Raw genomic sequence first — 13,916 nt, forward strand, 5'->3', positions numbered from 1 at the left:
CACTGTAGATTCGGCGCGTTGCCGAGACAATGCGTTTTACTTCGGCGCACTGAAATTTCCACGCTATCAAATTCGGCGATTTTGAATTTTTAACGCACTGCAAATTCGACGATTTTCAAATTCGGCGCGTTGGAAATCCGGCGTGTTGCGAATTCGACAATTTTCAAATTCGGTGTATTGTAGATTCGGCGCGTTGCCCAGACAATGCGTTTTAATTCGGCGCACTGAAATTTCCACGCTATCAAATTCGGCGATTTTGAATTTTTAACGCACTGCAAATTCGACGATTTTCAAATTCGGCGCGTTGGAAATCCGGCGTGTTGCGAATTCGACAATTTTCAAATTCGGTGTATTGTAGATTCGGCGCGTTGCCGAGACAATGCGTTTTAATTCGGCGCACTGAAATTTCCACGCTATCAAATTCGGCGACATTGAAATTTAACGCACTGCAAATTTGGCGATTTTCAAATTCGGCGTGTTGCGAATTCGACAATTTTCTAATTCGGTTCACTGTAGATTCGGCGCGTTGCCGAGACAATGCGTTTTGCTTCGGCGCACTGAAATTTTCACGCTATCAAATTCGACGACATTGAAATTTAACGCACTGCAAATTCGGCGGGATGCGAGCTCAGTGCGTTTTATTTTGACGCGTTGAAATCTGCTAAAAATGCGTTTGCCACATGTGTCACATCTGCCAACAACTGATTCATTATTTCGTAGTAGAATTTAACCCTTTGCACCTGTCTGGCGCCCCTCGATCGCAGCATGAATAGCGACCGAGAGACGGCAATGTCTTTCCTCTTTACATTTTAGATGTCTGTCGTCTATATGCATTTCGCAAGGTGCATTCAACTAGCATATAAACGCGGCGTTAAGTTCAACATTGTTTTCAGAACTACATGAAAGAGTTTTTCGCTTGCACTCGGATTGATAATGCTAATCGTTTTACGATTCATTCCGTGGGATGCATTTCTCCTTTAACTGCGCAGGAATGCGGCGCGCAATCATTCTAGACTCCCTGTTCTCGGAACAATCGATTCATAATCGTATACGTCGATCTTTGAATCGAGTTAAACGGCCGCCGATGATCGATCCGCCGCGTCAATAAAAATAACTGTCGGCTGACTCGCTACCATAATGAATTTAATACGACCGTGTACTCGACGGCATTTTTCCGTCACTAATTACGTTGTCACATAAATTATCCTGCGCGGACGCTGTTAACAGCGATTTTATTAGAAATTATGCACCTGCGAGGATAAATTACCTTTTTTATGCTCTCCAATTGTTTTCCGCGCGTCTTCGCGTGTCGCCGATTGCGAGCAGCATTCTACCGGCTTTTGTGGAGCAGACTTCCCTCAAAATGGAACGCGAACAGTATGGAACTGAGAAGAAAACATGACCGAAAAATGTAGCTGCTATTGTACTAAACCTGTCGCACAGGTAAACACTGCGTTTTATTCAATTTTATTTTATTTTCTTTTTTCATATGTCTATTCGATAAAAATATCATGCTATGTGTTTGAATAAAGAAATTTATTCAACGATTCGTATTCGAAAGCGCTACGATAATTTCAATCATAGTATAATAAAAAAAAATCTGAAACCGACGGTGTCGAGTTCAGTGTCGTTTTTTGATTGTACAAAATGAACTTCATCAATTTTACGAGAACAGCAAATTAATTGCTTCAATCTCTATTATTGGCTACGAAGGAAAGAATGAATACAACTATGCATTCAAACAACTTAAACATGTAATTTGAAGAATATTTGAAAAATTAACGAATGATACGATTGGATACACGATCCAATTGAATCGTCATATTTCAGAATCCGATCTTAAGAGTCGCGTTTCAACATGTCTAAACGTTTACCGTTTGGAATACCATTCAACATTCATGAATTATGTTCAGATCTGAATTCACGAGTGGATTAACGGTGGATACGAGCTGTGCCAGTGAATCTTGCCGTTCATACACGGACAATTTATTGTGAGGACCTGGAAGAATCATTCGAACATCGTCGTCGTCGTCGTCGTCGTCGTCTTCGTCGTCGTCGGCTACACAGTGTTCCGATGATACTTGCCTCTCTCAGTCGCTGGAGAATTATATGCAAATAGAAAGGCCCCGTGCCTATTATGCCGACTGAATAATACGAGGCTGACTCTATCACTCCGTGGCAGCCACACGCACGTGCAACAGTATCTAATTACATTTCATATAAGCCACTCGATAGTAAGTGGTATAGAAAACCAGTAACAGTTGCAGAATCGTTGCTAACTCTATTTTGCTCGACAGCAAAGACGATGTCTTATTCTTCGCAATATTCCGCGAACGTAAAAGTTATTCCTGTATCATCCTCTTACTGAACAGATCACCTGGACTGTTTGTTATTAGCGTTAATAATATTAGTAATATACTGCGGATTTTATGCATTTACGAAAAGAATAGATGAAACACAAAACGGTGAATACATTTGGAAATATTGAGGAACATTGCTACCACCATTTTGGACATACTAAAATTATTAAACCAAGAAGTACATTCTGTGCTTCACAATTGACCTAGAACATTTTCATTTTACATGAGAAGCCAGAGTCTACTAGTTAATGTTCAGAAAATAAACGTTTCTGACTACTGTATAGTTGGGGGACTGTAACATTTGGCTTGAATTAAATAAGTTAAATAATTGAGTTGTACTCTTCGATGACGGCTGAAGTGGAAAAGGGTTTTCACCCTTTGTAATTGAAAATTGTTCAACTTTGCACAAAAATTCGTAAGGTGTTGAAAAATATATATCTTGACTAGAATAACACAAACTCCAAAGTTCCAGTAAAGGAAAGCGGTTGTTCCAAAGGAATTTGAACGGGACCAGCATGAAATGTACTTGAAAGACACGAGGAACGAATTTGTGTCTTGAAACGTGCATGTTCGAGCAGAATATTTTTGCAAAACGAGAGATAACTGTTCCCATCGAAGCCCGGTAATAACAGATCGAGAAATCCTTCGTTTACTCCGCCACGTCCAGTATTCCTGTAACACTGCCAGTTCTGTAACGTCCCTGTACTCTGTGAGAGCAGCCGTCATTACATAAGACGCGAACACGTTAGATCAACGACGGGTGTCCCTGTCTCTCTCTTTCCCACCTGTGCCACAGGTTGTCGGAGTGATCATGGCGAACCGTTTCCCGAATCAACACCGTCCTGCCAACAGCAGATGAATTACTATAACGGTCCAGCACAGCCAGTCCCTCACTCTCCCTGTTCTCGAACAGCACAGAATCTCTTCTAGCGGGACGAGACGCGCAGCGTTTCCGATTCCCTGTGCCATACTATACTGTGTACAGCCTATCGCTGCTTCGTATCCTTTCATTTCGAGATAAAACCGAGATACCGCGGCGACCTTGCTGCATTGTTACGAGCGCTATCGAGGATAACGTTAATGGCAGTTAATCACGTCGGGTTTTCACTCCCCTTTCATTCCGCAAACGGCGCGGCGGCGCTACCCGCGTCGCATGTAACGCGATTCCTTTTACGGACACGGAAATAACGCCTCGATGTTCTTTTCTTTGATCATAGTCGACTAATTCGATCCCCCTTTAGCATCGTTGATGCTCGGCAATTTTTTGCACGCAATAAAAATTGCCTGCGATAATTGCAAGGCACAGAAGCCGCATAAACATTTACAGTCTGAAGCGATCGAGAAACTACTTAGAAGAACTGCCTTGTATGTTCCGCGGCTGTGAGTGTTTCTTGAATAAAACAATTTTCTGTGCGTTTACCGTACAACCACTGCTACATAAAATACATGTACAGTGTTCACTGTCCCAAATGCCTAGCCGATAAAAGTCCCAGAACTGTCCCCACTGCCGCTGGATATACCCGCAGTCTGGTAATGGCTATTTTAATTATTTTGAAGTATTTTATTAGAATTTTGAGAGTGGGGTTCGAGGAATAGTGGCAGTGTTAATAATTTGAATAAGCTGGGTATAGCACTATTTGTACAATCTTTGAATGTTTCTACTGTTTTGCATGCGCTCCATTCATTTCTTAATCTAATCATTACGAAAGCTTTGAACGGGAAATACGCCAAGATCAGATTCCATTGTTAGTGATAAGCGTGGAGATTTTTACAGGAGAAGCATGATGCAACTACCACTGACTGTTACCAGTAGATATACCAAATTGTTCATTTTACTGTTACTAAATTCTTTTTTTTTTATATAATGGTTTGACATGAAAGTGTGCTTAGGGTTGCAACAAGTTAACACAAGCAATGCTTAAATTGTAGAACCATGAAGGAAATTTGTCAATAAATTCGCTCATGTATGAACGTAGGATGAAAAAAAGTCGTTCTAAATATTATTACAAACGCTTCGCCTGGTAGCTACGGTATTAAATGATTAACTATCGCAAATTTCACCGTTTCTCAACAAAACCTGTTCGCGTCCCGAATACGCAAACATCCGCTGCATAGTCATGCGCACTATAATTGGTAGAACGATGATGTAAAATGCTAAATGAGACGATGAAGAAAGTTCAGCCTTCGAAAACTTGAATTTGCAAGAGATGTACTCTAGCGGATAGAGCCCCTGCGCACGCAACCTAATATTTGATCGCACATTAGAGATACGTTACATAATTTTAGTTTCGTTTCCACATGCGGTTACAGTTTCGGTTTCAGCGCCGAGGAAACGGAAAGTAATTTATACCGCAATGGATTAACTTTTACCCGTCCATGTTGCTTTGATCGCGCCCGTATTAGATTTCTACGGTACGTTTTGAGCGAATTTATCGAATACTCCAACACAATACCAAACTCCAGTATCCCTTCAAATAAAAAAATTCACAAAATAAGCAAAGAATGATAAACAGCATTTATCTGTTGTTATCTTTCCCTTACTATAACCTCGCAATTAGTATCAGTTCAAATTCGTTCGTGCCTCGCTTGTTATCTAACCAGAAGCTTTGTCGCAGTAGATTTCACTAAAAAGCCAAGTTCATTGTCTCTTCAGGGCTGAAAGGGAGAGAAATAAGAGTTTCACTGAGAAATAAGAAGTCCACTGTCTCTAGGAATTAGGTTCCTCAAAATCCTAGTGAACAAACGGGTGCTATAAAGGGTCGGCAGAGTGAGATCGAATCGATTCCACCGGCGGTCTCAATCAATCCGAAACCCCCGGTGTTGATGGAAGCAGTTGACTTACCAGTCAGCTGCGCGAGCAAACATCCTCGGTGTCGGTTAATCCGTAACTCAATATAAACTGGCGACGACTCAATCGGCCTTGAATTCGACAGAAGTCAAAGGCTTCTGCCAGTCGTCCGCTGGGAGCGGTTTACGCAAGTTTCCCTCGCTTTCGCGCATACATTTACGACCGATTAACGGTCCACGGCTAATAGTTTATTCCAGACCCGCGACATATTTACGATCGGCAAGATATTGTCCTTTTTTTTTTTCCTCTGCTTGGTTTCTTGTTCGTCTCCTCCTCCTTCTGCTGCTCGTCGCGAAAGACCCAACCGGTACCGGACTATGAGTCAGGCATTCTTGAATTATGTATCTAGATTAGCCGATGGCTTGTTTAATGTTTACAAGCTGACACATTCTAGGCAGTATGCACGCACACGAACGCGAGCGAGCTACGCCGGTGCGTTGACATTCGCCGCGATGTTCGCGATCGGACCTCGTATCGATAATATTTATACGACAACAGGCTTGTAATCTTTTGTCGATAAAGTTTCTTCGTCATTCTATGCGACTCGCCCTATCGTTAGACTGTCGCCGATGTTGGCCGAGATGAGACACTGCCGATTTTGGGGGGAACGTGACAGTAACAACGTTCTCATGAGAATTCGGAACGTTCACGCAAAATTTTCTCGACATTCTCTAAATTCACTACATTTTCCTAATGTAATGAAACGCGCCCGATCTCTGAACATTCTTTGTCCACCGTAAAATATCCTGCGCCATTTTCTTGAAGCTCTGGCAATTTAAAGAGGACGCAGAAGCTAAACTACCATTTCGCGAAACAAACAACAGCTCGAAATGAAGATAACGTGTAACAATAAAAATGATCGAATAATATTCTAAGAACATAGACGAGCAAATATTTGGTGATTTTTTAAAACACAAAAAGCTAAAGAAAGATGTAACGGAACCCTGGCCAGTAAGAATAGGGTTGCAGACAGTTAAACAAACGGTAGACACATTGCTTAATTTTGTCTGCCTTAACGTAACGTTATCTCTAAACACGAACATCATCATGGGAGCGTTTAAATTGCTGTGATAATAGGACCCGACCAAACGTGGACCATATTGATGGACGAGCTTCTGCCACGTAGCGAGTAGTATCATTAATCTGTCGGACTCTCTGCAGACCGGCCGGTTAAAGAACTCGAAGAGGTTTCAAACTTCCCCGACAATCGAATGCAAACCGCTAACCGGGTTCGCTAACATTTTAAGTGTTAATGACCGGTACCACGTGGCCGTTGGGTTCTAGAAGCGAGAGAGAGAGAGAGAGAGAGAGAGAGAGAGAGAGAGAGAGAGAGAGACCAGGCGCATTAGGCTCAGAAACTCAAACAACGAACGTGTTTCGCTGGAATGCCGTCCGGGTTCGAGAATCGGGGAGGATTCGAGTATTAACGCTACCATTCAGATTTATTTCGCGAATCCATTGGCAAGGGGGCCCTTCCGACGAATCCGAAACCTCGCGTCGGACCTGGATCCTGGATCCTTATAGACCGGCTTCGTGGCGATCTTCAGGGGACTGGGATCGCGTTCGAGCCGCTGCTAAATTTAGCTCGGGATAATTTACCGGATTCTGCGGAACGGCTCTTTTACGATTCCTCACTTTCTTGGGCCGGGACGCACGCTCTCGCCCAGGGACTTCCGCGATCTTTCTGCAAAATTATCGGTCCCGCCGACGGAGCAGCTGCCCCGGAAGCTGACCGTCCGAAAGAGGACATCTGTCGGCGGTCTCTGACGGCTCCTTTTTCTGTTCTGGATTCGACGTTTTTCACCGATTGCGACAAATAAACCAACGGAAAAAATCAAGCGCGAAGAAAACACAGTGGAACCGGTTTCGCCGCGGGTATAATGAACGCGGCGAACCTTCATGAAACGGAGTAACCAGCGCGACTCAATCCGCGAGATGGAAGAACGCGCCCGATGGAGAAACCGGAGAACCTTGCCAGGCCGAATCGACGTGGACTCTTGACTATCGGAACCACCTGCGCGCACTGTTCTTTTCAATTTCAACGGGAATTTCGCAACACCTCGTCAAATTCGGCGCGCTCAAATTTCTACGCGTTTCAAATTCGACGCTTTCTAGTCACTGTGCTACGTGTTTTGAATTTGGCGCGTTGCAAAATTCGATGCGTCTTATTTTGACGCGTTCGAAATCCGACGATTTTCAAATTCGATGCGTTGCAAATTCGACGATTTTCAAATTCGGAGCGTCGCAGACTCATTACGTTTCATTCTGATGCGCAATAAACTGATGCGCTGAAATTTTCGCGCGTTCTAATTCCTATGAGTTTGCGGCATAATTTCTACATGAAAGTTCAAAATTTAAGAGAGTTTCACAAGGACGTATTGAATTTTTGAATTAGAATACTTTACCTTTTCAAAATTCGTCTATAAAAACGTGAGTGTTTGTAACTAGACTGTTTACGAAGATAAAAATAGCGAAGCCATTAAAGGAATTGTAAATTCACTATTGCATTATTTCCAGTCTCCCATAACTATTAATAAATTTTTGTTTTGCATGAAGATCCGCAGTTTGTATATGCCCACCGATAACGCGTAATGTCAGAAATTAAAGAACAGAGACTTTGCGACAATGGACAACAATGTTTCCAAGAAGAAGTCCAGAGACATCCATCAATTAATCCCGGGAGGACGGTTCCATAGAAACGAGAAATCTACGAAAGCAGCGTGAAACCACGAATCATTTTGTAGAAGATGATTGACTACGAACCGCGAGGCTTTACCCTAATTGCAGGCTTAAATGCAACAATAATTACGTTGATGGCTGTGATGCTGCTTCTGTAATACCAGCACGTGAATGTGTACCGCAAAATCGTCGTTGCATAGTTTAATTTTGAGAAGGCTCCTTCGGTTCAGGAAATTGAACCGGGCGAATTGCGTCTGGAAATTACGTCGAAATGTATCCGATTGTTACGAGCATGCGTGGGGCTCATCTTCGATATCCCGTGGCAAGTCATTCGAGTCATCCAGTCGATATTGTCCCCGGATTTCTATAGAGCTGTATACACGCGACGCGGTCGTTTCCTGATGTCACCGGAATTCCGAATTACCGATTTTATGGTTGATGATATAAACACGTGATATCCTCGTTCGAAGAGATCGGTCGACCACGATCGGTTTCGAGAAAATAGTTTCTATACGAATATCCTCTTAATTCGTTAGGGCTCATTAACACTTTAAGCGTCTTGCAACGTATCTTCTTATCAAATATGATATCTACAAAGTTAATTTGATTTCCTAGGGAAAAATATGAAAATAAAAATCATGGTCGCCATATGCGCATGTTGGTGAACCTGTTAACGATTGCAGCTTATAAATGTAATATTTCGTGAAACACACATGGTAACATGTTGTTCCTTTTCTTTCAGGTACGGTGAGAAGCAACGGCGAGCCGACAGCCAAGATCTCAGTGGTATACAATTGCTCTCAGCAACTGCTTACCAACTGAAGAAACCGTATCAGCAGCTTCTCATACCGATCACAGTATGGATCGGCATGGAGCAGGCGTTCATCGGGGCAGACTTTACACAAGTGAGTCATTAAAAATTGTTACATAAGAAAATCCTATGAAGCAGTCGGTGTAAACCCTTCACAACAAAATACTAATTAAAAGTACATCAACTTCGTTCCAATGAGAGTCGTAACGATAATGTCTGCGTCTAATGTATATTTAATAATGTAGACGGTTGCTAAACTCCTACTGCTATCTGTTTCAAGAGAACAATTGTCATACATTATCCTGTACTCCCCTCTGCTGAAGAGTCAAGCAGAATTGATAATTCAGGAATGCATATTCGTGCAAAATAAATATTTTTCGTCATCAATTGCAACGAACGGAGTTGGCTAGGTACGTTCTTTTAATAATCTCGGTGAGACGAAAATAATATATAGATTCTTTTAATCTTCCTACGTAAAATCATAAGATCCGCGGTCTAGCAACGAGAAATAAAAATATTCATATTCGATTATCGAAAAAATTCGATCGAACCGGTACTAAAAAGGGTGAAGAAACGAGATTCCGTTTTCATCTGCGGGGAACGGAATATCGCAGCTAATTGGACCATTTAATTTCAAACGGCGTAGCACGCGGATAAAATCCGCGAGCGAATCCCCTGGGGGGCGGCGATCGCGTTTAGTATTACAAAGTCAAACGAGTTTCCTGTCGGATTCAAAGTCAAAAAGGCAATCAATTCGATCACGAAAAACGTTTCTGGATGGAGCTGACGTCCGAAACCGGCATCCTGGAGTCATTAACGATTATCCTCCCGTCGAATAGCGCACAACAGCAAACGACAACAACGAAAAAGAAAAAAAAAAAAGGAAAAAAGACTGACTAGGATCACCCGGATGCCAACCGGATACAGAACGGCGGATTCATGATGCGTAACGGCCATGCGAGGTCGTGCAATTGTTCTCCGGAAATACATGCTGCTGATCACAGATACGCTCAAATATCAGACCGAAGCACGCATCATCCTTCGGCCGTTTAAACCACCGAATCATCTTCGGATTATTAATTGTATAATGCCACGATTGGTTGCGCGGAGAAGAAAGAGAGGGAGAGGAAGAGATAAACGAAGAGGACGAGAGATAGAGGATAAGGAGTTAGCAGAAGGGGGAGGAGGAGGAGGAGGAGGTGGTGGAGAGGGAAAAGAGTGGGAAAAAAAAGGAATGATACAGTTTGGAAGGCAAACTTGTTTGAAACCAGTTCGATGACGAAATATATATACAACAAGATGGCCAAGGAATAAAGTAATTGGAGAAATAAATGCTACTGGAAGGCATCAGGATCCCCGAGACGCCCGGCTCCCATTGAATCAGCTGGTTCCACATGTTATAAATAGCACAGAATCTTATTCTTGCAGCAATTCCCCGATACCACTTCCATACCTGGAATCCCGTGAACCAGTATTTCTTCTTTTCTTCGTTCCTTTTTTCGCAGCTCCGCGTATCGAACGCGCGTAGCCGCGCGCCGCGCCGCTTTGCTCCTCGCACGCACACGCGTGCCGGAATGAAAGCGCATAGACGCATCCCTGCTGTTCTTTCCATTCCAGTGAAATTTCTTCGGGTTAGTCGGAGCCTTTTCTCAGTTCCACCGACGAGAAATCGATTCTCCAATCGCGAATTTCGATACGAGAATCATTCCTGAAAGTTGCTTTAACCCCTACGATTTTCTCTACAGCTACAACGATTAGAGGAAAAATTATATTTATCCTGCAGCCACATTTACTTTAATACTTGCATACCGATTACAAAATAATAGAATTTTATTTCATCCGAAAAAAAGCCTCGCTTTTATATTTAGTAGACTTTGTTTGAAGGTCTTCTGGTCTTAAGCGTCGCTTTGTCAGCCCTGTTCGGAAATTTTTGTAAAAAGATCAGACAACTCTTTCGTATTGAAGTTTTGTATACATATTCTCTGCTGTTTGGACCACACACTATTATTTTTTCAAGTCAAAATATTTAAAATTGTAAGAATTATGGTTCCTTGAAGAGGGGCATATAAAGAAGAATGCCTTATTGGCTGTCACGATTTCAGCCTTTCTATTGATCCGAAATATAAAAGAATGAAGTAGCATTTTAATTAGTATGAATGTAGTTGTGGCGAATTATTTACCAGACTGGCAGAATTTTAAATTTCGGATCTAACTAATTATACAGGATAGTTGACTATGTAGGTCCAAAAGCCAATTTACCACGCACATGTTCATTTTATTCTTCATTAGAGTTTCATTTCAAAGTAGCTCCAGCAGGTAATCTTGATAGGTCGACTTATGCTCCGCACAAAATTAATAAAAAAAACTCAAGGCTTCTCACTCAGAAGCTATCACCATTACGTTCCTCGGGTCCCACCATCTTATCTCGCGTCATGTCAAGCGAATCTAATAGTCACTTTTTATCAAAGCATTTCCAGCTTGTCCACGTTGCATATTCAGTAGAGTTGTTCTTCGCAACATCATTCACAAAAATATCTTCCTGCTCGCGGATAATAACCATTATCAAAAATATAATTCATGGTTCAACAAAAAAAAAAAAAAAAATACGACAGAAAGTTTATTAATCAGACGTTGGAGGTAATGGCTCACTCGAAAATAATCTACAACAAATTCAGCGCGTGTGCCACGCGGAAGACTAACTAAAACTGTATTTCAATACACTGTTCCCTTGTCCGAAAGATTTTCCTTCGCAACTGTACAATCTTAATGAAAAACATGCTCGAATCCAGACTGCGAGCATCCCCATTTAAAACCGCGGCGTATAAACCTAATATCTCCATGATCCGGCGTCTGAATGCCGCCTAACCCGAGCCTTCGGCGTCGAAGGAGTCCGTAGAAGTTGGAATAACTCATAACCAGAATCTCCCTTATCGGCGGATCTTTATTCACGGACACCGGCGTACGCGAGATAAGTGACTTTTATCGAAGCCGTAAAAGCCGAGCCGGCGTTGCATCGCGTAAACCTGGGGATAATCAATAAAAATTCGTATTCATCTGGACGCGCGCGCGTGTGTGTGTATGCATTCGTTTTTCTCGGTATCGAATATCGCCATGGGACACATTCTGCTGGCCGACGAGGATGATCTTGGCCGGCGGAATTAGCTCCTGCTATCTCGGCGGAGAACATTATCAAGGCGCCGCCGCGCGCCATGCCATTGCGTTTAACGTTCCGACGTGTCTTTCTTTTCTGTTTCAAGGCGTACATTTCCTGCGCGTTGGGCGTGCACCGTGTGGGCTACGTAATGATCTGCTTCGGTGTGGTGAACGCTGTCTGTTCCGTGGTCTTCGGGTCTCTAATGAAATTCGTCGGCAGGCAGCCGCTGATGGCGTTGGGCGCCATCGTCCACGCTAGTCTTGTCGTCGTGCTACTCCACTGGAAACCGCACCCCGACAACCCCTACGTGTTTTACACTGTTTCCGGACTGTGGGGAGTCGGCGACGCCGTATGGCAGACGCAAGTTAATGGTAAGTGCCTTCGAACCGTGTCGAACAACACCAACAACCGCTCCTGCCGTCCGGTTTTCTTGGTACCGCAGGGTGTCCGCTCGTTGGGACCATCGTTTTATCGGAAAATTAAATACAAAGGATCTTTATCCATCCGTTCTAACTATAGATCTTACTTTTCAACGTTGACGATTCTTAGAGATCTCAGCACTGAAAATAAATTGGAAAGTTATTTTTCTTCGTGGGACTCGGTATTTAAAACATTGGAGGGAAAGTCGAATTTTCAACTTTATTTTGTTCCGCTTTAACCGGAAACGTTGTACGAATGATTCTATAGACTCTCCTGAATATAATGGCATATTTTTGTATAGCATTGTGCACATTTACACGGTTTTGGAGAGCGAGACACCATTAATGCACCTCGCAGTAGAGTCTCCTTGTTCTTTTAGAAACCGCCAAGAAAAGTTGGAATGCAAATTTGAAAGACACTTTTGAACCTACTTCTTTGAGGTCAGCATTGATCCTCTCATTGAATCTAATACGTATACCTAATAACTGCTAGAAAATTAGAATTAACCATCGTAGGTTCCTTGGGTAAATATTCGCCCACTTTCTATTATGGGTACTGTAAAATCATTGATTTTTCCAAGATGGTGTCGTGCTCCTCTAGAACTTCGATTTTGGAAAATATCAACAACAGAAGTTAATTTGTAGTTCATAGTTGTAAATATTTAGCAGTGAAGATTAATTTGTTGATTGGAGTTATGTTGAAAAATATATGTGATCAATTAGTTCTATTGATACTACGAAGAAGCGTTTTCAAGATGGCGTCACGCTTCGCTAGAATATCAGTTTCGGAACATTACGGAGGCGATAGAAGTTAATTTGTAATTCAAAGTGGTACACATTCAGCAGTAGAGATCAATTTGTTGATTAGAGTTTATGAGAATTCATTTCGTTACCGTGCACCAGGGTTGCTTACTGAATTAATGATCTTAGTAAATATGGAATAGATCGTAACATTGAGAAGCGAGTACGAATGAAAAGCTAATGAGATGCCTACTCGACGTTAGTAAACAAAACTATCGCGTACACTCGTTTTAGAAACTCATTTTCTATTTGCCTCTAGTTTATCGTGCGAGTGTTAATACTTCGCATGCTCAGTAACCAGATTGTCTTCTAACCACTATTTAAACAGCAATATGTATCTTATCTGTAAAACTTCCTACCATCTTTTTTCCCGGATTATTTACCAAGCAGCGGTTTACTTGTTTAATTCGCTGCATCCTTTTTGCCAGGGGCAGTATACATATATTACTATTCTCTCTCTCTCCTAAGCGCGCTTTAATGACTTCCATCCTATGGTGTGGTACTCGGTGGTTGGCTTTTATGGTACGTGAAGATATGCTTGTAAGTTGAACAAACTTGACACCTATCGGGATAAAAATATTACTAAAAAAAAAATTGTAGGGATGAAATGGAGACACTAACACAGGCAACTAATGTAAAAGATAAAAATTGGAGGGACGAAAGTGGCGGGTTAAACAAAAGACACTCGCACGGGAAAACTGTACTTTTCACAAGAGGTGGAGGGATGAAAGTGGGTTAGGTATGAGAAGCAGACACCAACTATACATTTCACGAAAGACCAAAGTTGGGGGTATGAAAGTGGGAGATAAGAAAAGGTGATACTACTATGGAAAGACTGTATAGT

At 42.2% G+C, this 13,916-nt stretch overlaps 1 protein-coding gene across 1 annotated transcript in view; it reads left to right on the top strand.

The window, feature by feature from the left end:
• Positions 1 to 13,916, top strand: part of LOC143356284 (UNC93-like protein) — a 51,450-nt gene that overhangs the window by 35,597 nt on the left and 1,937 nt on the right. The window contains exons 4-5 of the mRNA XM_076791840.1: positions 8,630 to 8,792; positions 11,956 to 12,223. Of these exons, the coding sequence (XP_076647955.1) occupies positions 8,630 to 8,792; positions 11,956 to 12,223 (431 nt within the window). The remainder of the gene's footprint in view (positions 1 to 8,629; positions 8,793 to 11,955; positions 12,224 to 13,916) is intronic.

This window comes from Halictus rubicundus, chromosome 8 (genome assembly GCF_050948215.1).
Source record: "Halictus rubicundus isolate RS-2024b chromosome 8, iyHalRubi1_principal, whole genome shotgun sequence".
Lineage (NCBI taxonomy): Eukaryota > Metazoa > Arthropoda > Insecta > Hymenoptera > Halictidae > Halictus > Halictus rubicundus.